General features: G+C 49.5%; 1 protein-coding gene across 2 annotated transcripts in view; it reads left to right on the forward strand.

Annotated features, from left to right (window-relative positions):
* MYO18B (myosin XVIIIB) overlaps window positions 1-24904 on the forward strand; it is a gene marked incomplete at both ends in the record, with an annotated part of 226000 nt that overhangs the window by 182697 nt on the left and 18399 nt on the right. For both annotated transcript variants that reach the window (XM_079717540.1, XM_079717539.1), the window contains 3 exons: window positions 12429-12559; window positions 22322-22366; window positions 23634-23771. In XM_079717540.1, coding sequence (XP_079573666.1) covers window positions 12429-12559; window positions 22322-22366; window positions 23634-23771 — 314 coding nt within the window. The remainder of the gene's footprint in view (window positions 1-12428; window positions 12560-22321; window positions 22367-23633; window positions 23772-24904) is intronic.

Below are 24904 nucleotides of genomic sequence, written 5' to 3' on the forward strand. Positions count from 1 at the left end.
GAGGGATTGCTTTCCCCGCTCAGCCAGGTTCATTCGCGGTGGTACTTTGGTTTGTTGAGAACGCCAGCCAGGGCTTTAGTTGTGATGAGGCCATCAGATGTGTCTGAAAAAAGAAGGAGATCTAAAGAGGGAAGAAGCAGTGTGATAAATAATGTCTCATATGCGCTCAGCTCTTCACAGTTTACAAAGCACCTGAATGTGACTTGAGCCTCACAGTATTCTGTGTTGAAGATCGGGAGGGAACTGATATTGATGGAGTTGAGGGGACAGACTCGAGGGTTTGCTCGTTGGTGCCTGGGGAGCCAGTGCGATGCCAGGTCTTGAGTCTGGTGTGGGTCTCAGCCTCACCCCTGTGCTGACTCTCGCTGGCTGTGCCTACCTGGCATAGCTGCTGGGATGTGGTCACTTTGGTCACTGCTGGCTTGGGTGACTTTATTCAGGGGCCGTTTTCCGACTCCTGTATCTGTGGGCAGTGTCTGCAGTCTCTTGCCACGTCTCTCCTGGGACGCTCTGGACACATGGTTGCTGACAGGGATGAGACCTAACCTGCCCTGGGGGGTTGGCACATGGGAAGTCAGGATTTTATCTGATGTGGGGGCATGTTTGTGTGACTTGGGACCTGGCAGTGATGGAGTGGGACAAAGCATGAACATGTTCTGGTGGAGAGGGGACTGGAAGGATGTGGGGGACCATGTTTGGGGCAGTAAAATGGTGTGGCCAGTGGGGCATGAGACTGAAGTCACCGGATGCCTAAATGAGGCATGTGGGAGGGCCAGGAGAAATGGGGGAGTGGGGGGGAAGAGACCCCCCAAACTTGCTGTGTTTAACAAGGTGTCACCCAGTAGTTCTGAGAGCAGGAAAGAGGGCTGATGTTTATCGAGCATAAAACTTGCTGTGTTTTATCCGACATTTCAATCACCTTCCACCCATGAGTCCTCAGCTAGTCCCACAGCACAGTGATGCTGTCAGTACTCCCACTTTACAGATGAGGAGACTGAGGGTCAGGGAGGTGGGTGACAGGCTTGCTCATAGTCATGCCACAAGTGATGGAGCTGGGTTGCAAGCCCATGTCTGTGTGAGTTGAAGACCTGTGGTGGTCAGACCTGCTGCATACGGCCCCCACTGTGAATGTAGAGCTGGGAGAATTTAAAGCTGAATGTTTATGGGATGACTTCTAAGTTCCAGCTACTGCATTAGGCATTTGGGATATTAGGCTGAGTATAGCCCTACTCATAATGAGCTCAGTATAGCAGGAAATTAGAAATTGGAAATTAATTACAATCTGATGGAGGTGTGTGCTTAACTCAGTGACTTGTCCCAATACACAGAGATGAAAGTGGCTGATTCTACCCAGGGGAGCCAGAGAGGCCATCCCAGAAGAGGTGGCTGTGGAATGGGTCTTGAGGGATGAATAGGAGTTCACTTGCCAGAGTAGAAAAGAGCACTCCAGGTGGAGGAATGGTAGGTCCAAAGGCACAGAGGCATGGAAGGACACGGCATGTTTGAGCACTGTGGGAATGACTGATGTGTGGGTGCACTGTTGGCCGTGGAAGGAGAGGAACTTTGGAAGATGAGTTGAAAGAAAGACTGTGAAAGCCTTGATAGCCTCAACTGCACCGTCTGGACTTGGGGAGGTGAAGAGGCACTGACGTCTCTTAAGCAGGAGAGGACTTGATTGGATTAAAAAGATTCTCCCTTGGATTCTGTATGGAGTGTGGATTGGAGAGGGGGCTGGATTGAAGAGGAGGACCAAGATGATGAGAACCCTCAGGAGATGGTGATGAAGACTAAATTTACAGGGGATGGAGAGCAGGGGAAAGAGGCGAGAGATAAGCCCACTGTGTTGATATGAGATACTGTACTTGAGGATCAGAGAAGGGGCCCGGGGTACATAGGAATAAGTTGTTCTCTCACTTTAACTTCTTCGGATGCAAAACCTGAGGCCACTTGGGAAGTTTCAAAGTCCGGTTCAAAAGTTCAGTAATTCAAAGTTCAAAGTTTCAATAGTTTCTCTATTTCTGCAGTCATGTGGGGTCGTGGGCTGGGAAGATCTATGAGCTTCATTTCCATTTAAATTGAAATAAGACATGTCAAAGGTGGCTTGATAATTACTGCCTGGAGCAATGGCCCTCTGATGGGGGAAGTGCGGTGTCAGTGTACATGGTACAGAGAATTTCCGCATTTGAGGCTTAATTACGTTGATATAATTATTTGTCAGGAAAATCAGGTGGCACAGATATGTCATATTTGCACTGGAGCAGAAAAAATGAAATGCCTTTCTTCCTTTTTGCAGGAAGCAGTTGGGTGGGCAACTCTGGGAAGTGGGGAGTGGGGTGTTTGGATTCACACCAGGTCAGGCTTTCTTTCTGTGGCTGGAGGTTTTTTCAGGACGCTGCGGGTGCCAACCTTGAGAGATTTGCACTCCGGTGACAGTTCTTTGTCCATTTCTGAAGACGCTGCAGCAGAAGTCACAGGCTGGGGCGGTTCTAGGGCTGGGAGGGCTACAAGCTCTGAGTAGTTAGAGCTGTAAGGAACGTTAGAGAGGTTTTTTAAAAGTTTTATTTGCAAACCTTGTGACCCTAAGACTCACAGCCCACTGGTGCCTTGAAGCCTGCTCACCCTGCCCTCCCCACTGCCATCCTGCTGGCTCCAAAGACCCTCAGCCGCATTCCCCTTCTGTGTGTGATGGTCTCATGCCCTTCCAAGGAGGCTGTGCCTTCTGCCACTCCCCACCCATCAGGAGAAACGTGGGACCACAAGAATCAAGTTCAGAGCCCCCTTCTCATAACTGTAGCCCCAGCCCGTGGCACTGTTATGACTCGAGTAGCTGGAGCCGGGGTTTAGGCAAAAATGGCTCATCCGAAGTGTGAGAACAGAGAAAGGAGAGAGGCACACACTTGCTGACAGAGAGATGACCTGGGTAGGAAAGACTCCAGTTCTGCTTCTGCCACCCAGTGGCCCCAGCAACCTTGGCCAGGTGGCTTCCTGCCCTGAGCCTCAGTTTGGGCCCCTGGTATATGGTGTGTATGTCCACAGATGTTTATGTGATGCGTGGACGTGCGTAGCAAATACATCTGAGACTTTCTGCAGGCCGGCTCTTTATCATCTAGAACAGCCCAAATTACCTAAAATATTAACTTTCCAGAAAGCTATAAAGGCCCTCAGGTAGTAGCTAGGGGAATTTTAAAACAATCAGCTTGAAAAATGAGAAGGGAAATGAAAGATAGCAAGCAGGCGCCCGGAGCCCCACGCATTCTTCTGCCTGGAGATACCGGAGAGTCCTGGCAGGGCAGGGGTGCCACGGTCCCCTGCTCGTCCGCCTGGCTAACTCCATTCTGCCTTTCCTATAAAACTCTTTTGCCCCAGTGCATGTCCAATAGATGTGTCTATACACACATGAAGAAGTGAACACAGGATGGAGACACACCAACATACTCATCAAGAGGGGCTGTCCCGGAGGTAACAGACTGAAGGGCAATTTTTAATGTTTTTTTTTCCTTTGGCAACTCTATTTTCTAAATTCTGTGTAATGAACCCTTTTAGAACCAGAAAAGAAAGGTAATGATGTATAAAAGAAAAATAAAAGATCACATGGTGTTTTATTAGTTTGCTCGGGCTGCTGTAACCAAGTACCACAAACTGGGTAGCTCAGTAAAACAGCAACGCATTGTCTCACATTCTGGAGACTAGAAATCTGAAATCAAGATGTCGTTGGCAGGGCCTTGCTCCCCTGAAGGCGCTAGAGGAGGAACTGTCCCATGCCCCTCTCCTGGTGGTTTGCTGGCAATCTTTGATGTTCCTTAGATTATAGGTGCATCTCTTGAATCTTTTGTCTCCACACGGCGCTCTCCCTCTGTGGCTTCACATCATCTTCCCTCTATGCATGACTGTCGCCATTTCCAAATTTCCCTCTTGTCATAAGAGCACCAGTCATATTGGATTAGGTCCCTCTCTCATGACCTTGTTTTAACTTGATTGCCTCTGTAAAGACCCTGACTCCAAATACAGTTGCATTCTGAACTACTGGGGATTAGGATTTCAACATATCTTTGGGGGGGACATTGTACAACCTATGAACAGATGTGTTCCAAGAAACGAGAAGCAGCTCAGGATTCCTACAGGGTTTTCCTTTGTGGGTGAGGGAGTCACTGGAGATGGGGCCTGTGGGTGAAGAAGTGTCAGTGTTACTGTGAGGGCCAGCCTCCAAGATGGTTCTCAGCGGTCCCCATCTCTGCCTTCACACCCCTCTGTAGCCTCCTCCGTACTGTATCGGAGTTGGTCTGTGTGACCAGTAGATGGTCAGGAGCAATGGAATGTCACTTGGAGGCTAGGTTATAAAAGGTCTTTGGCATTTGCCTTGCTCTCCCTTGGATCACTTGGCTCTGGTAAAGCCAGCCACCATGTCATGAGGACACTCAAGCAGCTCAGTGGGGGCCCTCGTGGCAGGGAACTAAGGCCTCCAGCTGATAGCCATGTCAGTGAGCTTTCTAAAAAGGACTCTCCAGCTTCAGGGTGGCCTTCAGACAACCATGGCCCTGGCTGACATCTTCACTGTAACGTCGTGACAAATCCTGTGTAGGTTTCCCATGGCTGTTGCAGCAAATTACCACAAACACAGTAACTTTAAAATAACACAGTTTATTCTCTGATAGTTGTGAAGTTCGGAAGTCCAAAATGAGTCTTAAGGGGTTAAAATCAAGGTGAAAGGAGGGCTGGTTCCTTCTGGAGGCCCCAGGGGATGATCCATTCCTTCCGTCTTCCAGCTTCTAGAGGCAGCCAGCATTTCTTGGCTTCTGGCTGCATCACTCCTATCCATGATTCCATCATCACAGCACTGTTTTCTTCCCCACTGACCCTCTCACCTCCCTTGTATAAGGACCCTTATGATTACATTTAGGGGCCACCCAGCTTATCCACATAATCCAGGATGAACTCTCATCTTAAGATTTTTAATTTAGTCACATCTGCAAAATTCCTTTTGCCATCTAAGTGAACATATGCACATGTTTCGGGGATTAGGATGTGGACATCTTTGGGGGCCTTATTCATCCTACCATAGACCATGAGCCAGAACCACACAGGTGAGCCACCTCTGAATTCCTGACCCACAGAAAACCATGAGAGAGAATGATATTTGATATTTCAAAAAGACTAGGTGTTGAGGCAATTTGTTATGTAGCAATAAATAATACAGACTGGGGGTTGTGATCCAGCATTTGGTTGTAACACTTGACAATCGTAATTCTGGATTTATTGTAATGTTTTCCTTGAAATATACAACTAGAAGAGTGCAAATCTTAAAAGTGTACAGTTGGATGAATTTTTACAGACTGAAAACACCCTCATCTGTTTTTAATAATGAAGCCTGGATATAGCCCAGATGCCTCTGTGCTCTGCTCACAGATTCATTCCCACCGTTTCTCTGCTGTGCTCTAAACGGTTCTAAGAGCTTGCCTTCTGGTAGGTTCAGCCAAATGAACGGCAGGGAGGGACAGTTGAAAGACAGGAGGAGTGGAAGAACCAGCGTATTTCTCCCTCTCTCGCACTGCCTTGGGGTCGGGGAGAGGGGACATCCCTGACTGCAGCCCAAGCCTCTGTAATTCCGGATCCCATTTGGGACCCTCCTCCCTGACTGCAGCTCCCATTGGGCAGCCCTGCTGTTGCCCGTTGGATGGCCCAACTTCTTGGCTTTTCCTTCCAGCCCTAGGTTGGCAGTGCCTTCCTGTAGTTGTTAATCTCTTCTGGCTTCTCATCTTTTCCATCACCTGAAAAACCAATTCCCTATATTAAATTCCTTTGGTTGAATGATCTAGAGTGATTTCTATTTTCCTGACTGATACAGGCTCCTTGGAGGCATTGCATTAAATCCTTCTGGCTTCAACAAAAAAGTATCAGGTTCATAGAATTCATTTTCTGAGAAATGAGGCTATCCTCACTATACAGTCCCTGCAGGTTTCATGTTTTCGGAGTCTTTACTTTGAAAGAAGGAAATGGGAACCTTTGTTATGTATCAAGTACGTGCCACAGTATTAGGTATACCAGATATACGCAGTTTTACGTTATTTCACTTGTTCCTTGCAATACCGTCTGTCGCAGAATAACACTGTCATTTTAACAGATGAGGAACTGAAAGTAAGGAAGGGTTAGTAATTCTTCAAAATTCACAGAGTGCTTCAGGGTTCATCTCGTCCTAAAGCCAGAGCTTCTCCTGCTGCTCCCATGTTGTTAGTAGTTTGCATCTCCCCCTTCCCACCAGCCAGGGTCCCTCCCTGAGTGTGGTTGGGCTTCAGCTTCCCTCAGTTTCATAGAGCACTCATCATTTTTCAAGGAGAAATACCAGAAATACCAGGCCCCCCGCCCCCACAACTAACTTATATAAGTGTCTTCTTTGAGGATTCAGGAGGCATTTCCAGGAGGATTGAGATCATTTGAAGTGTGGCAGAGTTGGGAGTTCCAGTTGATGCTGGTGGATGGCGCACAGGGCAGTACTGGGCTAAAGCACTTAGCTTAGTGGTTCAGAGAAAGGACTCAGGCCCCACATTGCCTGGGTCTGTGCAGTGATCGATAGGCATGCCTGCCACAGGAGAAGAAAAGGACAGGAGGAGTCGTGAGGTGTTTCCTGACCCTTTGGAAACAGGGAGGCCTGAGCTTGAACCACTGTCTAGGTGGGTGACTTTGGGATCTTTGATGAATCTCTCTGTGTCTATCACCACATCATTAAAATAAAACACTTTGCAGGATGATTATGAAGAAAGGACATTGTCTAGTGACAACTACCTTCTCCTTAGTCCCCTTCCAGCTGGAAGCTGGGCTCTTTTTCAGTCTTAAATAAGAGAATCTGATGCATCACTTGGGGTTTTCTAAGGGGCACCCCAACTCTTTCCCAAAATGGGGCTGAACGCTTCCTGCTAATGCTCACTCCATTGCCAGTATGGCCTTGGAGCTCTTGCCAGGACACAATGCACGGGGCTTTTACTTTCCCCCATAGCCTCCTTTCTCCCAGGCAAGTGACCCTTGGACAATTTGAATGAAACAATGGCAGTTCCTCATAACCTTGCTTTCTGGGAAGACTCCCCCCAGCTCTGGAGACACAGGCATCCTTGGATGAAGCAGGAGCAAATAGAGGCAAAGGGGAAAATAGCTGTGGGCTGGAGTCAGGAGACCTGGGTCCACTCTAGCCTGTCATGTCTTGGGTGCATGTCCCTGGGCAAGTGACTTAACCTTCCTGAGGCTCAGCCTGCTCATCTGTAAAATGGGGATAATGAGGCTGCCATGAGAGGCATTGAGCAGGTGGACCAGGGGGTTGTTGATTGCAGTGCAGAGAGAAATGAAGTCCTGTATTTTTAATTTTCTAATAACAAAAGTAAGTCATATTCTTTGCAGAATATCGGAAGAACTATAAAAAGGGGGGGGAAATCACCTGATATCTCACTGCAAGAGATAATAGCTCTGCTACGAGTTTGTTGTAATGTTCTCGCGTTACTTTTTATGTGTTTATATTGTATGTGATTCTGAGGGTTTTTATAAAGATTGCGTGAGATAAGGTTTTTTTTCAAACATTTAATAGCATGCCTGCCCATGTGAGAAATAGAAATAAATACGTTCATTTATTAACTATTCACAAATACTTATTAAGTATGTGCTATATGTCAAACTGGGAATATTTGTGTGTGTATCTGTTAATACACATGAGAACACATTCACACGTATACATATTTATGTATTTACATTTATACATTTACATTTCTATATACTACATGTATACTTTATATAAACATATATTTATACACATTTACACAGCATATGCAGGTGCGTATAATTTTTTCTTAACACCAGGCTGTGTAACATGAAGTTTCTATTTGTCATTAGCACATCAGAAAAGAATAACAAGGTGAATTTTCATCAGGTTTTGAGGATGTTTTGAGATAGTCTGATCTATAATATAAACTAGGTGAAATTAACTTTGGCAGGCCTTGTGGGACACCTCCAAAGTTTAGAGAGGCAACCTCCAGAGCTGCAGAAAGTGACATAGGAGAGTCCTGTGCATGCAGGCAGGAGAGGGTCCTCTGAAGGTTGAGATGCCTGGGGCAGAGAAAGCAGACAACAGTTTTAAATATTAGCCTCTAATGGAACATCACAAGAGGGGATGATTTTAATTGCAGCCACTGATTATTGTACACACTGCTCCCAACACGGGCAACTCCACACAGCACGTTCCAGGGGGAGCAGCTTCGGAGTTTAACAAGGATTGATGACTCTCTCACGTGATGCAGGGGAGGCTGGCGCGTACACATACCTCGTAGTCTTGTGTTGATCTCTGTGTGTGTGGTGAGTATTACGTGTGCCTTAGTGTGTGTCCCTCCTTCATTCACCTCTTACAGTCATCCAGTAATGCCATTCACTCAATCCCAAGACATATTGAGTGCCTGCTCTGTTCTAGATGGCAGCAATACAGAAAGATCAGGGCCCTGAAAGAATGATGCTCATGGAAGTTAGGATTTTATCTACACTGCCTGTGCCTAGATCAGTGCTGCTGGCACATAGTTCATGCTCAGTAGATGCTTATTGAATGAATAGTATGACAGTATATATATATATATATATAATGAATATATAATAATCTATGTTAGTATGTTGTGTGTCTATTACCGTGTATATCACTACATTGTAGCTGCGGAGTAATATGGACATACGGTATATTTATTAGTAGGTTTCTATTGTACACATCTTACTGTCTAAATACTTTTGTTCCCTAATTTCCACCCCCCCCAACTTCTTCCTGCTCCAAGCCCCCAAAGAGAGAGTAAAACAGAGAAGACCAAGCTCATACTTGGCCTCAAAACACAATCCCATTTGCGTAGCAGTCCTGACCCGATCCTGAGCGCTGCTGGTCATGGAGATGGAAGAAGGCTCCAGAGGGGGTCTCCCCTGTGCCCCCTTCTCCTGGTGCACCACCCTCCATGTCTCTCAAGCCATCTCTGGCTTGGGCCTTGTTTTGTCTGCCCCCAGGAGACTAGTGTGGGCACCACATCCATTTCGCCTAATGACTTGGTCTGGGCAATCAGCAGACTAGCTGGTTTTCAAGTTGAAACAGGAAAGGTTTGCTGATTGCTGATTACACAGACTCTGAATTTCCCTAATCTGCCTCCCTGGGAGGTTCCTGCTGAGCCTGAGGCGCGTCCCCAGGAAGATGGGGGTGGGGCGCGGAGGGCAAGGGGCATAGTGGAGGGTGGCGGTAGCGGCAGGTCCCTGGCACCACAGGCCTCACCTGTGTGTTGATGGTTTTCTCGCTCTCAGCTCTCCTTGCTCTGTCTAGCTAACTCATTCTCTAAGCTGCCCTTGCTTTCCACCCGTCTTTCCTCTGCAGATGGTGAGAAAGCTTTCAGAGCCCTGCATGTCAGCCTCCTTATTCTCTGAGTGACCTTGGCAAACCCCCCCGGTGACGTGGGGACACCCACCCAATTGCTCGTCGTTCTCCTCTGAGCGTTAAAACGTAGCAATGCCGCCGCTGGCCAAGCCTTTCCTCTCTGCCAAGCTCATTCGATCCTCACAACAGCCCTGGGAAGGGGACTGCGGCTGCCCCCATTTTACCCGAGGGGGTCAGAGAGGTTGAATAACTTGCTGAAAGTCTCACAGCCAGTGAGTGGTAGAGCTGGGATTCGAACCCAGGCATCCTGGCTCCAGAGCCTACTTTCACTTTCATGATATTATGGATCTGATGCATCTCAGGTCCCTATTCCCTCTGCTCACTTGCTTGGTCCTGGCTCAGAGCCACCTGTCCCTGAGATCCAGCATCCCTCCCCTCCCTGTCCTCTGTCCGCCAGGAGGCTTCGTGCGGTTCGAGACTGTAAGACCTCGTTGCTCCCTCCGTGTGACGTTGACGTGGGCCAAGGTCACCCAGGCACAACCAGGAGGGGACATCTGGGCTCTTCTCTCTCAGCTCGTGTGGCCTAAGGGCCTCACCTGAGAACCCAAGACTTGGCTGCCCAGTTTTGTGGTCTCCCGGCTGCATGACCTTGGGTGGGTCTTTTTGCTGTTCTGGTGCTCAGTTTCCTCATCTCTAAAAGAAACATTCACCACGTGCCTGGAATGGCCCAGACATGGACATGGGTAGCATCTCCGTGTCTTACAGATACACAGGTGCCTCGTCCCCTCGCCTCCCAGGGACGCTGTCATCCTGGCCCACTAGCAAGAAGCAGTGCTCGGGCGGTGCTCCTGTAATGTCCTGGGATTGTGTGCCCAGCCATTTTCCTAGATGTCTTTTTGAGCTGACAGGCTTGCATCCTGGGCGAACACCCCCCCCACCCACCCCCCACCCCCCTGCCGTCCCACGGTGTGTTATTTCCTCTGACAGTCCACCGACCTCCTGCCTGGGGGCCCTACCTCCTGCCTGGGGGCCCTGCCTCAGACCGTTTCTCACTTTGTCAGCACCAAGATGGGGATTTCACAGCTGGCAGTCTGAACCAGCGGCACCACTCCCCCACCTCTCCACGCCACTCCTTCTGTCGTCAGCTGGGCTTGCTTCTTTGGCTTTCTTGGTCTTTGCTCGCTGTCTCTCTCAAATTGGAGAAGACTCAAAATCAGCGTAAAGGCACAGATTTACAATACCGTGAATGGACAAGCTGGTCTGCTATGCAGAGCTGAGCATGTCCCCGTAACGAGGAGCAGCCCTGGTCCCAGCTGGCTTTCACTGGGGCGGGCAGACAGAGCCCCAGAAAGATCACTGGCCTGGGAGCGGGGCAGACCGGGGTTCCGCTCCTTGCAGCCTTGAGTGACTTCAGTGGCCTCGGTTTCCTCATCTACAAAATAAAGAAAAACAATCCCAGGCTCAGAGAGGGACTGTGAACCATTCACGGTCCCGCAGCTAGTGGGTTGCGTGGGGAGCTGGGAATTGTACTTAGATTGACCCTCAGTCCTTATGTTTTCACCCCTTCACGCTCTCATCAGTTGGTATATACGTGTTCATTAAAAGACAGCAGTCAAATAAGAAACGTGACATAATTAGAGCAGCTCAAAAGAAAAATCCTATCCGTAACCCCTCTTTGCTCCCATCCATAAATATTCTCAGCTCTCCAGGTGTTTTCCCAGCTGCATGTGTGCTATTTGCTTGTAGACTTGGGCACGATATTCTCTGTTCTCTCCTGCTTGCTTAACGTTACTTCACAGAAGGCGTTCCGTGCTGCCACCATCCTTACTTCTAATGTTGATGTCTGCTTAATAGCATCAAAGTGACGCGCTGTGATTTCCGTAACCAGTCCCGGTTGCTGGGTGACAAGGCGGCTCTCAGCCTCTCATGTCATCAGGAGCACTGCCCCAGGCATCCTCGGGTACAGAGCCTTGCTCTGTGTTTTGCTTTATACCCCATGGGATTAATTCCCAGAAGGTGGGTTTCTGGGTTTAACCCCGGGTTTCTCAGGCTGGACACTGTTGACATTTGTGTGAAGTAACCCTTCATGGTGGAGGTTACCCTGTGCGTTGTAAGATGCTGGGCAGCGCCCTTGGCCTCTACGCTGCTAGATGCCATCAGACTCCCAAGTGTGACAACCAGAAATGCCTCTGGACGTCGCCTGATGTTCTCTGGAGGGCAAACACACCCTCAGTTGACAAGTCATTGTGCTAAAGGGGAGGAGTGTGGGAATAACGTTACAAATGAAAGAGATTTTCCAGAGAGTCTGGACAAATATCCAGTCAGGGCAGAAAGTAACGGGATGGGCATGGAGAGTCAGATACACCAAGCTTGGGTTCCAGCTCGAGTTCCAGTTCAGGCTCACGCTCCCGCAGGCCTCATTTCCTCATCTGTGAAATGGGATCAGTAATAAAGAGCCACGTGCCAGACTTGTGAGGAGTGAGTGAGGCCAGGAGCACGAAACGCTGAGCACAGTGCTGGGCGTGGAAAGGTCTCAGTGAACGCCAGCGGTGCTGGCCGGCTCCGCGGGGAGCCCCACTGGGGTTTCCACCTTTGCCTTCTGCTGCCTTAGAGGATGGAAAGTTGAGGGGGTCTAGGTGACAGAGTTGTGAGGGGCCCATTCTTGTTCTGCCCTCCCCCCGATCTCCCGCTCCACATCCATCCCTGGGACAGAGGCTCCGCTTCCAGAACCAGCCTCCGCAACTCTCCTGGGAAACTTTCATTGACTCATCCATTGACCCATCTATCCAGGGTGTCCACTTGGGGCCGGCACCCCCGGTGTGGGTGAGTGAGCTCTGTGCGGGGCCGTGCCCTGGAGCCCCCAGGCATCCACTTCCTCCTCTGTAAAATCCAGAGCATCTGAGGGTCCACAAGCCTGTCCATAGAGAGAGCCCCTCGTGGGCACGCACCACGTCACAGGGTCCCAGTGAACGCCAGGCTCCTCCCCTACGAGAGCCCTCGTAGGCAGGTGGGGGTCTCGCCCAAGGCGAGACACAGTGTGTGCTGTGGTCTCTGTCTCCAGGAGAAGTACGTGGAGGAGCTTGCCGCAGTGAGACAGACCCTCCAGACAGACCTGGAGACGTCCATCCGGCGGATTGCCGACCTGCAGGCAGCCTTGGAAGAGGTGGTGTCCAGCGACAGCGACACGGAGAGGTAAGCTACCAGGAGCCGGCTGGGGCTGGGCGTGGCAGGTGGGCTGCAGCCTGGGGAGCTCTGCAGCCTCTAGTGGACAGTGCTTCCCCTCTCAGGTCTGGGGTCTGGGGGTCCGGGGACTCAGGCGCGCCAGGGTGTGGGAGGAATAACTGGCCGCCTCACGCGAGCAGAGACAGGATGCTTTGCCGCTGGTGGTGACGTCTCTGTGTTACCGCCAAACGCCTAGAGCCCAGCTCACCGAGGCTTTGGGGAGGCGATCTGGAGGAATGGCTGCAAAGTGTCCTCCAGTGTGTGATCTCGGGCAGGTCACACATCCAGTCTGGGCCTAATTCCCTCATCTGTAAAGTGGACATAGCACTACCGGGCAAACCACATGAAATTGCCAAGAGTTGACCCCTTTTGACCTACAGAGGGGACGTTCTGTATACTCCACTCACTCCCCACCTCGTAGCTTGTGACTTGTCACTAGGTGACCAGCGTCGGGGCATGTAAGTGCTGCAGGAGTGTGGGCCGTGTCTGCACAGGATAATGAGCGTTATTTCACAGAGGCAGCAGCTGGTCAAGGGTGCAAGATTAGAGCACTGGCCCTCAGCTTCAACGTCAGGGCTTCTCTCCTCCCTCAGAAGACAGATAGGCCGCCTCCCGCCGACTCTAGCCAAGTCTCAAGCTGCACAGGCCACGAGTGGGCCGCCCCGCTGGGAGGGGTTGGAGGTGTCCCAGCGGGCACACAGCCCTGGCTGTCACCCTGCGGACGGCCCGTGGCGTCCTGTCGCCCTGAGCTCCCTCTGTAGCCTTGACACGTTATGTCTCTGGAAATCATAGCTGCCCATATTGCTGCGGCGTCTCCACCTCCATCTCAGCCTCTGCATCAAAGCCTGGGCGACAGGGAGAGACGTTTTCTTTGTGGAGAAAATGAGACGGTGAGGGGCGGGATGCCCCGAGTTACCCGTCAGGTGTGGTTCCTCCCAGGACCAGCCAGCCACCTCTTACTGGGGTGTGGGCAGGGCCAGCTGCCGACTGGCGGGAGGTGTGGGTGAGCCGGGCAGCAGGGGAGGGGAGAGAGTTGTGTGTGGGCTGTGGTCCAGCCCGTGGGAAGAACCAGGTGTCTGTGTTAGAGCTGACCACGGCCAGTCCAGAAAAAAGACTGGAAGGAAACACACCAACGTTCTAATACATTGGGAAGGCATTACTGGTGACCTAAATTTTTATTTTTTTCAGGCTTATATAGATTTTCTCAAATTTCTGCAGCGAACATGCACACACATCCCTAGCTGTACTAGCGTCCTCTTTGGGACATCTTGCTCATATAAGTCCTGTACTTTATACCCCGATAGGAGGCCATGAGCACATTCTCTCCTTGATGCATTCCTGGGCTGGTGACAGCTGCTCAGCAGCGTGTAGCCTCCAACTTTCCCATGAAGATGTTCATTCTCAGCATCAGTGTGACAGAAACCCAGTGGACTTGCCATGTTCTAGCCTCTAAATCAAGAGCTTTATCTCAAACGGCTTCAGTTTGTGCAAAAATGGCTCCCACGCAAATATTGTAAGGATTTCTACCACGCCCTGCTAGTTTCCACAGCTGCCAAATTGCTGGTGAAATGGCTACTACTGATGCTGCAGCTGCTTCCAGCTCAAGGTCACGTTCAAGAACTCCCTCCGCCTCCCCTCCTCCAGTTTTATTAGTGTCATAACAGAACTAACATCTGTAATTACAAACCCCTGGCGTCAGTATTACCCGCTCGATGCTTGGCTGGCCTCTCCGTTAATAGAAAGGCTAGGGCTTTTGCATTAATCATAATGGGAATTAATGGCTATATATATTAGTATTTTGTGTTCTTCGTGTGTGAATGAGCAAAACTTTTAAACCATTTTTACTTGCATAGCAATAGATTGCTTTTCTAATAAACAATAAAAGTTCTAAAAATAACAAGATTGGAAAGAGGCAGAGAGTCCGTGCTTGGAGGTGCGGGGACAGGCTGGACAGAAGGTGTGACAGAGAACAGGGAGCAGGTTCTCACGTGGGGCATGAGGTCCTGGCAGTGAGGTCACAGGTGGTTACAGACATCACTCCGGCCTCTGTTTATAGGGGATCCCCTCAGGCCTTAAAGGGACCCTGCCTGCACCCTCCTCCTAATAGGAGATTCTTTTATCTGTCTTTGCTCCAGGTGACAAGCCTCGTGCTCACCCCCTGGTTCCCATCCAGCTTTTCTGAGCTCTAGTCCCTGGGCCCCCAGGGATCCAATCTGAACCCTAGCTTTCTGTCTGCATTTTCATGATCTTTTGTCTCTGGGGCTTTACATCTTCGTCTCAGCTGGACGTCTGGTGCCTTTTCCTCGTCCGAATCTTCAGTGTCCGCCCAGTACCTGACTCATGCTTCCTGACATTGGAGAGGCCCTCACCTGCGGCTCAGGGTTGTGTGAGGGGTGAAATGATCACAGAACCCCAGCTGTGAAGAAATGCATCTTGTACCTGGAAGAGCCCAGGAGATGCATGGGATTCTTGCAACTGGAAGTGGGGGCAGCTTGGGGAGGGTGTAGGCGCTTTGTTTCAACCAGCCTGATTTCCAGTCAGGAATCCAGCGGTTCATGTCTGCATGACCTTCTGTGAGTTATTCAACCTCTCTGAGCCTCAGTCTCTTCATTTGTAAGACGGGTTGATAATAAGAAGTAAGTGAGAAAATCTGACCCAGGTTTAGTACCTTTTACCTGGCAGGGGCTCAGCCATCATCATTTCTGTTCATTCATTCATGTGATTGATTCTACGTGTTCCACACCAGACACTGTGCTGAGTGTTTGTCTTATTCCACTTGCTTCTTGTTATGTTTCTCCATCTTACAGATACAGGGAGATTGAATAACTTGCCCGAGGGAGGAGAGCACAGGTATGGTCTCTGCCTTCGTGGAACCCACATTGTGATAGGCGAGTGCACGCGCATGCGTGTGTGGGCATGTGTGTGTGTGTCCCTGCCCATGAATACAGTGGACAGACTGACGAATAAAATGCTAGGATACAGTAGGAATTACGAAGACAGAGAACGCAGAGCCCTGATGAATAACACGGGAGGTAGACATGGCCTCTCTGAGAGGAAGAACTGAACTGAAACCTGGATTAAAAGAAGGAGCCAGGGGCTTCCCTGGTGGCGCAGTGGTTGAGAGTCCACCTGCCGATGCAGGGGACATGGGTTCGTGCCCCGGTCTGGGAGGATCCCACATGCTGCGGAGCAGCTGGGCCCGTGAGCCATGGCCGCTGGGCCTGCGCGTCCGGAGCCTGTGCTCCGCAACGGGAGAGGCCACAGCGGTAAGAGGCCGACGTACCGCAAAAAAAAAAAAAAAAAAAAAGAAGGAGCCAGACGGGGGAGCTCTGGAGAAGAGTGAGGGCAAATGAGGAATGTTCTAGGAAGTGAGGGTTGACCAGTGTGCCTGAGTGAGATCAGTGGGAAAGAAAGGCTCTCTTCCTCTTGCTCCTTCCCTCTCTCCCACCTTTCTTCCCCTTTTGAAGTGGCCCATGGAAGCCCACAGTGTCCCCGTGAAGCACCCCAGAACCCCAGGCGGGATTGACGGGCACAATCTGTGGGTCCACCGTGGGATGAGAACGCAGGGCTTCTTGTTCAGAATAGGTTCGGAATTCCAAGGCAGTCACAGCAGAGTGTCACACCAAGCACAGGCCCCCTCTGGACACGGGCTGTAAGCCTGCGAAGCCAGCCCTGAGCCCACGATGGTTTTCGGGAAGCATCTCGTAATGCTCAGTAGGCCTTGGTCCTGACTCGCTGTCTTGTAACTTAGATTTGAAACTTCCACAGGGAGGGGGTTTCAATAATAGCATAGGAGTAGGGGAAGGCTGGGGAAAAGTGGCCACAGAGAAGCCTCAGCACTTCTCAAGTCTCAATTCCAGAGGATTAGTGTTGTGCAAACCATGCTGTCTGGCCGCAGTGCAGCTAAGTTGGTTATCAACAATACAAAGAAATACAGTGCGCCACTGGGTTCTAGAGCCGTGTCCAGAGCAGAGCCCCAGCTCCTGCCCATCCTGACAGCTCAGCCCTGCAGTCCCCTCTTAATTGCCTCATCGCCTGGGGAAAGAGGGTTGGATTGGAGCCTGAGCTCTCAATTAGGATTCAAACCCACTCTGGGAGAGAGAGAGTGAGCGGTACTTCAGCTGGAGGTGAATTTCTTTGGGAGACTTGTTCAAATTATGAAAAGTTGCATTTCCCCATGTTGGGTATTAGATCCGAGTGTAACAGGCCTTCCAGGCTGGAAACGTGGCTACGTGCTCAGAAAGCCAGGTGGCCAGTGCGGCAGCATTTAAACGCGCACCCGCCTACACCGGGGCCCTGGCGGTGTAACTTAGACTGTGGCGTCAACCTCTTTAGATTAATGGAGAAATGCTTTAAGCTGTTCCCCCAGGCCTGGAGCCTGCTCATTACTCATGGAGCGAGGGGTGCATCAGCTGACAGCCCCATCGATTCCTGGCCCAGGGTCTGCAGCTGCTCTGTCATCACCTTGGCTGGGAGTTTGGGGTTGGGGGGGTGGGGGGGCGGAGTGTGGAGAGGTCAGTGGATGAGCCCTGACTCCTGGGTCAGCCAAGAGTGTCTCCACGCCAGCTGACCCCATCTGAGATGAAGGCCCTGGAAAGGAGTCCTCTGTTGCTGTGTTGAGTGTAAGTTGTACATTTTCCAACATACATCCTTTTTTTTTTTTTTTTTTTTTGCGGCACGCGGGCCTCTCACTGTTGTGGCCTCTCCCACTGCGGAGCACAGGCTCCGGACGCGCAGGCTCAGCGGCCATGGCTCACGGGCCCAGCTGCTCCGCGGCATGTGGGATCTTCCCGGACCGGGGCACGAACCCGTGTACCCTGCATCGGCAGGCGGACTCTCAACCACTGCGCCACCAGGGAAGCCCCCAACATACATCCTTTTAACTTGGCTAAAACAAGGCTGCGGCAGGACACATAGAAAGATCTGGGTCTAACCAAAGATTGCAGCTGCCACTGAGGGCATAATTCTGAGTTAACTTACTCATCCGTGGGCCCAGGCTCTGGTCAGACTGTAACGGTCCCTGCTACGAAGTAGGACGGGCTCTGGGACTGCCCACATCTCTTTTCCCACAACTCTCTTACCTTCTAATTTTGCTTAGAAGGAAGAACTTAAAGCACTTCTCCATTATTCTAAGACATCCAAGTTACATCACAGGGCCCTCATGCCGAGTAGCACATTTAAATGATGCCACAGAGGACACCTGTCTTTCTAAGCATCTTTCTAGCTTGGAAGGCCTGGGTACCCAGCTAGTGGGGAGTGAGGGCTCCAAACTGCTTTATCCACTCTGGCATTACAGGGCACCATGATCATTGTGCTAATACTCTTTCCTGAGGACTTACTTTGTGCCAGGCCATGCAGCCTGCCTGTCTCACATACATAGTTCTCACAACACCTCTCGGAGGTTGGTAACCATTATCACCCCCAGTTTACAGAAGAGGAAACTGGAGCTTAGAGAGGTCAAGAAACTGGCCCCAGCTCACACAGTAAGTGATGGGGCTGGGATTTGATTTCCAGGTTGACCCCATCACCCACACCTCCAGCGACTAAGCTCTGCTCTCGTGTCAAACGTTTTTGCGCGGGCCTCTCACTGTCGTGGCCTCTCCCGTTGCGGAGCACAGGCTCTGGACGTGAAGGCTCAGCGGCCACGGCTCACGGGCCCAGCCGCTCCGCGGCATGTGGGATCCTCCCGGACCGGGGCACGAACCCGTGTCCCCTGCATCGGCAGGCGGACTCTCAACCACTGCGCCACCAGGGAAGCCCCATACCCCATCTTTCCCCTTTCCGTTGTCAAGGTCTTTGTTCTCTGCAAAGGAACTGGTCTGTCATTCTGGTGAACTTGTGTCTGTCACTGTGATGTGGTGCCAGTGCATTCATGTGTTACTTCCCAGGCAATGTTTGTATTCAGGCTGGAGTTGCCTAGCAAAGACTCCCCTGAAAGGAATACAGCAGAAGACTTTTAATTACTTCTCTTGCTCATCAGCAATCCCCCTGTCCACAAGTGCCTGGCCCAAGTTCCTCTTGAAAAGTCACATGCACCAAGTCAAGAGAAAGAACCACTGACCACATGTCAGGAGATGAGGGGAAAACCAGGCACCACATGTCATGTTCCAGTGCTGGCTGCACTGCCAAGGAGATCAGGACCATGGACAGGTCACCTGCCCTCCCTGGGCCTCTGCTTGCCCACCCAACAGACAAACAACATCATCATCATCATCACCATCATCATCATCATCGATGAGAACCTCCCATGTCAGGGCAGGAGGTATGGTCGCAAACAGGCAAACGTGGATCTGCCTCATGGAGCTTGAAGTCCAGAGTCTCTTTCTTCTTGTGGTGGAAGGGTCAGTGGGTTTTAAACTCCTTCAAGAAGAACCCCATCTTTTACACCAAAGCAAACTCCTATAGAAAATTCTAGCTTAGGTTGAAGTACAGCCATCCTCTGATCAGAGTGAGAGAGGACGTTTCCCCATGGGTGGACTCAGTGTTTGAATTTGCTCCCTTCTGAAAGGGCTCTTTCCCCCAAGGCTAGAGACTCATTTACTTTGAGATGTCCAGTTGTGCCAGTTGAATTAACACCAGCCTGCACCTTGGTTAGTTGCATTGTGCTCTGCAGACATTCCTGTGCTGGGTTCAATTAAAGATCGAACCAATGAAGTGGGTGAGGAAGTATGCCCAGCTGCCCAGACCTTGTCTCCTGCAGAGTTCAAGGCCAGTTGCCTTAGGATTATGGAGTCATTAGCTTGCCCAGGCACCCACCAGGATCTCTGGGCACACCCTCTTGTAATCAGGGTCATGGACTCCTGGGGTGGGAAATGGGCCTGAAGCCCCTCCCTCTCTATCATCATGCCTCAAGTCCCACCCCCACTGCGGCCCGTGTTTGCCCTTCCTCCCTGCTTGCGGGCACGAGAAACCTTGTTCCAGGTACAACTCACCCTCTCTGTTTTTAAGGCGCATGCCACACTGTTTTGAACGCTACGGCTTGGGCCGCAATACCCTTCAGTTCTTTTGTCTTTCTTTGAGCGTTTCAGAAGATGTAGCCCTGTTCACGCAAGCCCCTCCCTCCGCTTCCCAGGGCCCTTGCCTACCACATTTTAGCTTTGTTGGTCAGCTGGAACCAGTGTCCTTAACTGGGGCCTGTGAACTAGTACGTCGAGGGAGGGGGTGTCCACACACGAGTTCTAGAAATTATACTCTGAACCCTCAGATACTGCACTAAAATTTGAGTCTGTGTTTGTGCATTTGGGGAAATGGAAGTTCCATGGTCTTCATAAAAGATGCTCGTAGGGACTTCCCTGGTGGTCCAGTGAGTAGGACTCTGTGCATGCATGCCACAGCTGACAGTTCGCGTGCCACAACTGAAAAAGAGGATCCCGCGTGCTGCAGCTAAGTCCTGGCTCAGCCTAAATAAGTAAATAAAAATAAATCTTTAAAAAAATGCTCATAAAAGGCCCAGGACTCCTGCTCTAGGGGCCTAAGTGCATCCTCTCCATTGCACATAATTTTTAAGCATCCAAGCATCTTGGCTCAAACGCCTCATTTCACACACCGGACACCCCGAACAGAGAAGAGAGGAGGCCAAGGCTATACAGTGAGAACACGAGGATTCAGTTGCCTTTCCTCACAGTCTGGTGTTCCTTCTGCAGCCCCAGCACATAGAGCCTTAGAAGAGACTCGGGCCACCAGCAGGCATAAAGCTGGTTCTACTCGCACTGGCCACTTCAGTTAAAGTTTTTAAGTATTTTTAAATAGTTTGTTTAAAAGCTGTATCAGGAAAAATTTGTATAGATCCTCAAGAAGATTTAGGGTCACTCACAAAGATACTTTTATTCTATTGCAGGGGTTTTCTATTGCTGTCATAGCAAATTAGCTCAAATTTTATGGCTTATTAACTTACAGTTCCATTCATTAGAGGTCAGTTTAATCTCCCTGGGCTAAAATCAAGGTGTCAGCACAGCTGTGTTCCTCTGGAAACTCTAGAGGAGAATCCATTTCCCTGCCTTTTCCAGCTTCTAGAGGATACCCACATTCCTTGGCTTGTGGCCCCTTCCATCCTCAAAGCCAGAAATGTTGCATCTCTGACTCTTCTTCCATAGCCACGTGTTCTTCTGACCACATCTGGGAAAAGGTCTCTGCTTTTAAGGATTGGAATCATTAGACTGGGCCCACCCCAGTAATCCAGGATAACCTCCTTGTCTCAGGATCCTTAACCAGGTCTTCACAGCCCTTTTTTTTTTTTTTTTTTTTTTTTTTGGAGTATAATTGCTTAACAGTGGTGTGTTAGTTTCTGCTTTATAACAAAATTAATCAGTTATACATATACATATGTTCCCATATCCCCTCCCTCTTGCGTCTCCCTCCCACCCTCCCTATCCCACCCCTCCAGGTTCACAGCCCTTTTTAATGTGTCAGGAAACACAGTCATAGGTTCTTGGGATTAGGGATTAGGATGTTGACATCTGTGGGGTCATTATTCTGCCTCTCAAGGGGTCGTTCACAAAAGGTGCTTTTTGTTAATACTGGAGAGGTCGACAAATTTTTCTTTAAAAGGCCAGATAGTAAATATTTCAGGCTTTTCAGACAATGTGGTCTCTGTTGCAACTACTCTGCTCTGCCATCGTGGAGCAAAAGCAGTCGTGGACAAAATGCAAATGAGTGGGGGTGGCTGTGTTCCGATAAAACTTTATTTATAGGAGCAGATGTGTAGGTTAGATTTGGCCCTTGGCCGTCATTTACAGACCCCTCTTCTATTGGATTCACCAGGCATCGTCTGAGAGAATTTCTGCTCTAGCCTTTGCCCTGGGGCTAAAGGGACGAATAAGATGTGTTCTTGGCCTGTGAGGGACTCTTTCAGTCTGGTGGGGATGAATAGGTGTTAGTAGAGACCCCGAGAGTGACTGGCCCTTGAGGGTTAAGGACCAAGGAGCTGCAGGTGCATCCTTCAGAGGAAGTGACCAGGGCTTCTGGGAAGGAATTGCCCAGATTTCACTGAAGAATAAAGATGGGAGGTCCCGGCCTGAGGAACCAGGATTAAAGTGACGGCTCAGGTGTCTGAGGTTTGTGGTTTGGGTGTCTGCACCCGTACACTGGGTGGTTGCACTCTGATGAAGAGCATGAGCTGAGTAGCTCTTACAGACCTGGGATTCAAAGCTGCGTGACCTTGGACAAGGGTGTCAGCTTCCTCAACTCCAGGAGGGAGACTGGCAAGGTGGTTAGTGGGACCGCATGTAATGCGTATTTGCTGAATCAAGGGATGCTCCCAAGAGAATAGCTACTATTGTAATTAGCTCAGAGTTTCCCAGAATGCACTGGGAAAGCCAACCACCGCATCCCCGTGTCTGATTTGCAAGCACTCGCAAAGAATATAGAGCAAATGCTGTGCTCATTGACAATTACGATGCTATTAATAGCAGTACTAGTTGTACTAAAACAAGAGGAGTGGTAATGGTTGCTACCCTTTAATTAACATTGCTTATTTGCCAAGAACCATGCTGAGATCTTTATAAGGGTTATCTCAGTCTGCTCCACAGCTCTGGGGGAGGAGGCCCATTATTAGCTACATTTTACAAAAGAGCACAGGAGGCTCAGAGAAGACAAGTGACTTGCCTAAGATCACACAGTGGCAAAGGTTGGAGGTGGGACTCAAGCCCAAGTTTATTTAACATCAAAGACTGGGTTCTTCCCCAGCCCCTGGCAGCACAAGGATAACAGACTCTTTCTTGTGCCTTCTTCTAGTGTCCAGACAGCAGTGGATTGTAGCAGCAGTGGCAGAAAAGAGACGTAAGTTAACCCTGAGTAGAACTGAGCCAATTACACCAAAGCCAAAGACGAGCCCCTGGCCCTCTGTGTCCAGTTTGCAGAAGAAACATCCACACCCACCTGGAGAGTTATCCGCAGTGCCCACAAGAGTTCTGACTCCATGGTCATAACATATAGCCCCGGAGATGTACTACTGAACCGTCCAACTTCTCGCAGACAAAGAGAAGCCCATGACTTACCATGCCACTGTCCTCAGACACTGTCAGTGGCTCCCCGTTGCCTCAGAAGAGACTTTTTAGACTGACATTTGAGCCCTGCACATTCTGACCCTTACTTCCCCCTCCACCTGGGACTCCTGCTTTCCATATCATCCGTGCCTTCCATACCTATGTGTGTGCTATTCCTTCCAGGCCTGTGTAGCCAAGCCCTAACCTTCAAACAAGATGTAGCTCAACTGCCACTACTTGATTCCTTCCCTTATGCCTCCAAGAAGCAAATCAAGGCTCCCTCCTTGTCCTCCTTAGAACCTATCTTGTCTTTATCTACAGCATTGATAATTTTCTTTTATGGTTATTTATATAGATGTCTACTCTGCTAAAATGGGGTCTTGAGGGCAGGGCCATTGTTGGGTTCATGTTTATAGTTCCTTCTCATGGTGCCTGGCATAGAGTGCTCTATAAGCAAACAAACAAATTTGTGTATATATCAATGTATAAATTTATTATATATTATATATAATAGATATTTGAGTGACTATATCAACCAGAAAATAAAATAATCATTGAATACCCACAGCAATGAGAGGCCCACACAGGCCTCTCCCTGTGCTGCTTTCAGAAATAGGGGGCCTACAATTAAGTCTCTGTCCCCAAAGACATTCCAGTTTAGGCAGGCAAGGAGTTAAGGCCTTCACACTTGACATATTCCATGACCATATCACTTGGTATGAAATTCAGTGCCAAACTTTACTCCAAAATTAGAGATACCTCAGCATCTATATTAGAGTGTTTATCTTCCCAAGGAAGAGCAGTGGTTATTAGCACGGGCATTGGAATTGGGTGACCTTAGTCAAGACCCAAGCTGGCCTCCCCAAATCCCGTTACTCTCATCTATGTAAGAGGTGCAGCACTGGCTCCCACCGCTCAGGGACGGTATTGTGAGCACTGATTAAAAGTTATGCATGTCAGCACTTAGCACAATGCCTGGCTCATGCTAAGGGGTGACTATCTAGTTATTGCTATTCCTGTGGTTGTCATCATGTTGACAATATCTTGCATTCTGGTTCTAGAGATAACGTCTCCATCCTCAGCTCCCAGCCAGAGGGCAGTCTGCAGTCCTGGTTGAGTTGTACTCTGTCCATGGCCACAGACACGGTGAGGACCCCCTCTCGACAGTCAGCCATCAGCAGCTGTATCCTCAGCCCCAGGTAAGAGTATCTCCCTGCTGCCTCTGGATGACCAATAGCTGAAAGAATCTCAGGCTTTGAAGGTTGCTGTTCAAGTCTTCCATTTCCTCTGTCCTAGACAAGGACAAGCATGGTCCAGTTTGAGGTATGACCCTGCCCCTTCCTAGCCGTGTGACTTTAGGCAGACCAGTTACCCTCTCTGAGCCTTCACTTCCTCACCTGTAAAACAGGAAATATAATTGTATTTACTGCTCCAAACAGGTGAAATGATGAGAATCTAATACAGCCCTCCCTAAAGCACAGTTTTCCAGATGATTTTAAATAGCAGGGGGTGAACATTTAAAAAAATAGCTGTGGATTTATTATAGTTGTTTTCTATCTAAGGCAAATCCCACTAGTTTTCCACTTATAGATAGTTTTGGATTTAAATTTTTCTCTATAAACATATTAAAGTTTTTTGGTTTTGTTTTTCTTTTAATGGGGAGTCCATATAAAAACTGTTAGGCTGGATGATTTCCTCCTCAGAAATTTCAGCTTCGTTTGAATGTCAGAATTTTATATTTTTTTCCTACCGTAGAAGGAGACAAATTCAGTCACAGCCTGAGATGGGACCCTCACAAATCTATAGGATTAGCAACAATAAGTTGCTCCAACAAATGGGCCCCGGGGCTTAGCCTTAGCTGTAGGACTTAAATCCATCTTTCCTCTTGCTTTGCAGCTCCATTCCGCCCAGCTCGTTCGGTTTTCCTTTTCAAGGGCAGCCCTCTTGTAATTAGGAGCTGATGGCCATAAATCAGAAATTATGGATTAAGCAGATGCATAATTAAGATGAAATGCACACTGCTTGTGTGATAACAGAGGAACCAATGTGATAAGGTAGAAAGAAAAATCACAAACTAAGGAGCAAACGCAGACAACCCCTTCCTGACTTGAAACGTGTTTGCTCTGAAGCAGGGAGTTGTCTCTATAAAAATAAAGGGGTGCAAGTACATTCCAAGCTTTCGGGCACATTCGGGAAATGGCAAATGTCTGGCACGTGTCTGCTGATAATCTTAGGCTGAAAGGTTTGATGTCGAAAATATCAAAGGGAGGCTCTGAGAATGGGGTGCATTGGGGGAGTTAATTAAAGCAAGCTTATCTGATTACCGCTCTTA

This window comes from Hyperoodon ampullatus (genome assembly GCF_949752795.1).
Source record: "Hyperoodon ampullatus genome assembly, chromosome: 13".
Classification (NCBI taxonomy): domain Eukaryota; kingdom Metazoa; phylum Chordata; class Mammalia; order Artiodactyla; family Ziphiidae; genus Hyperoodon; species Hyperoodon ampullatus.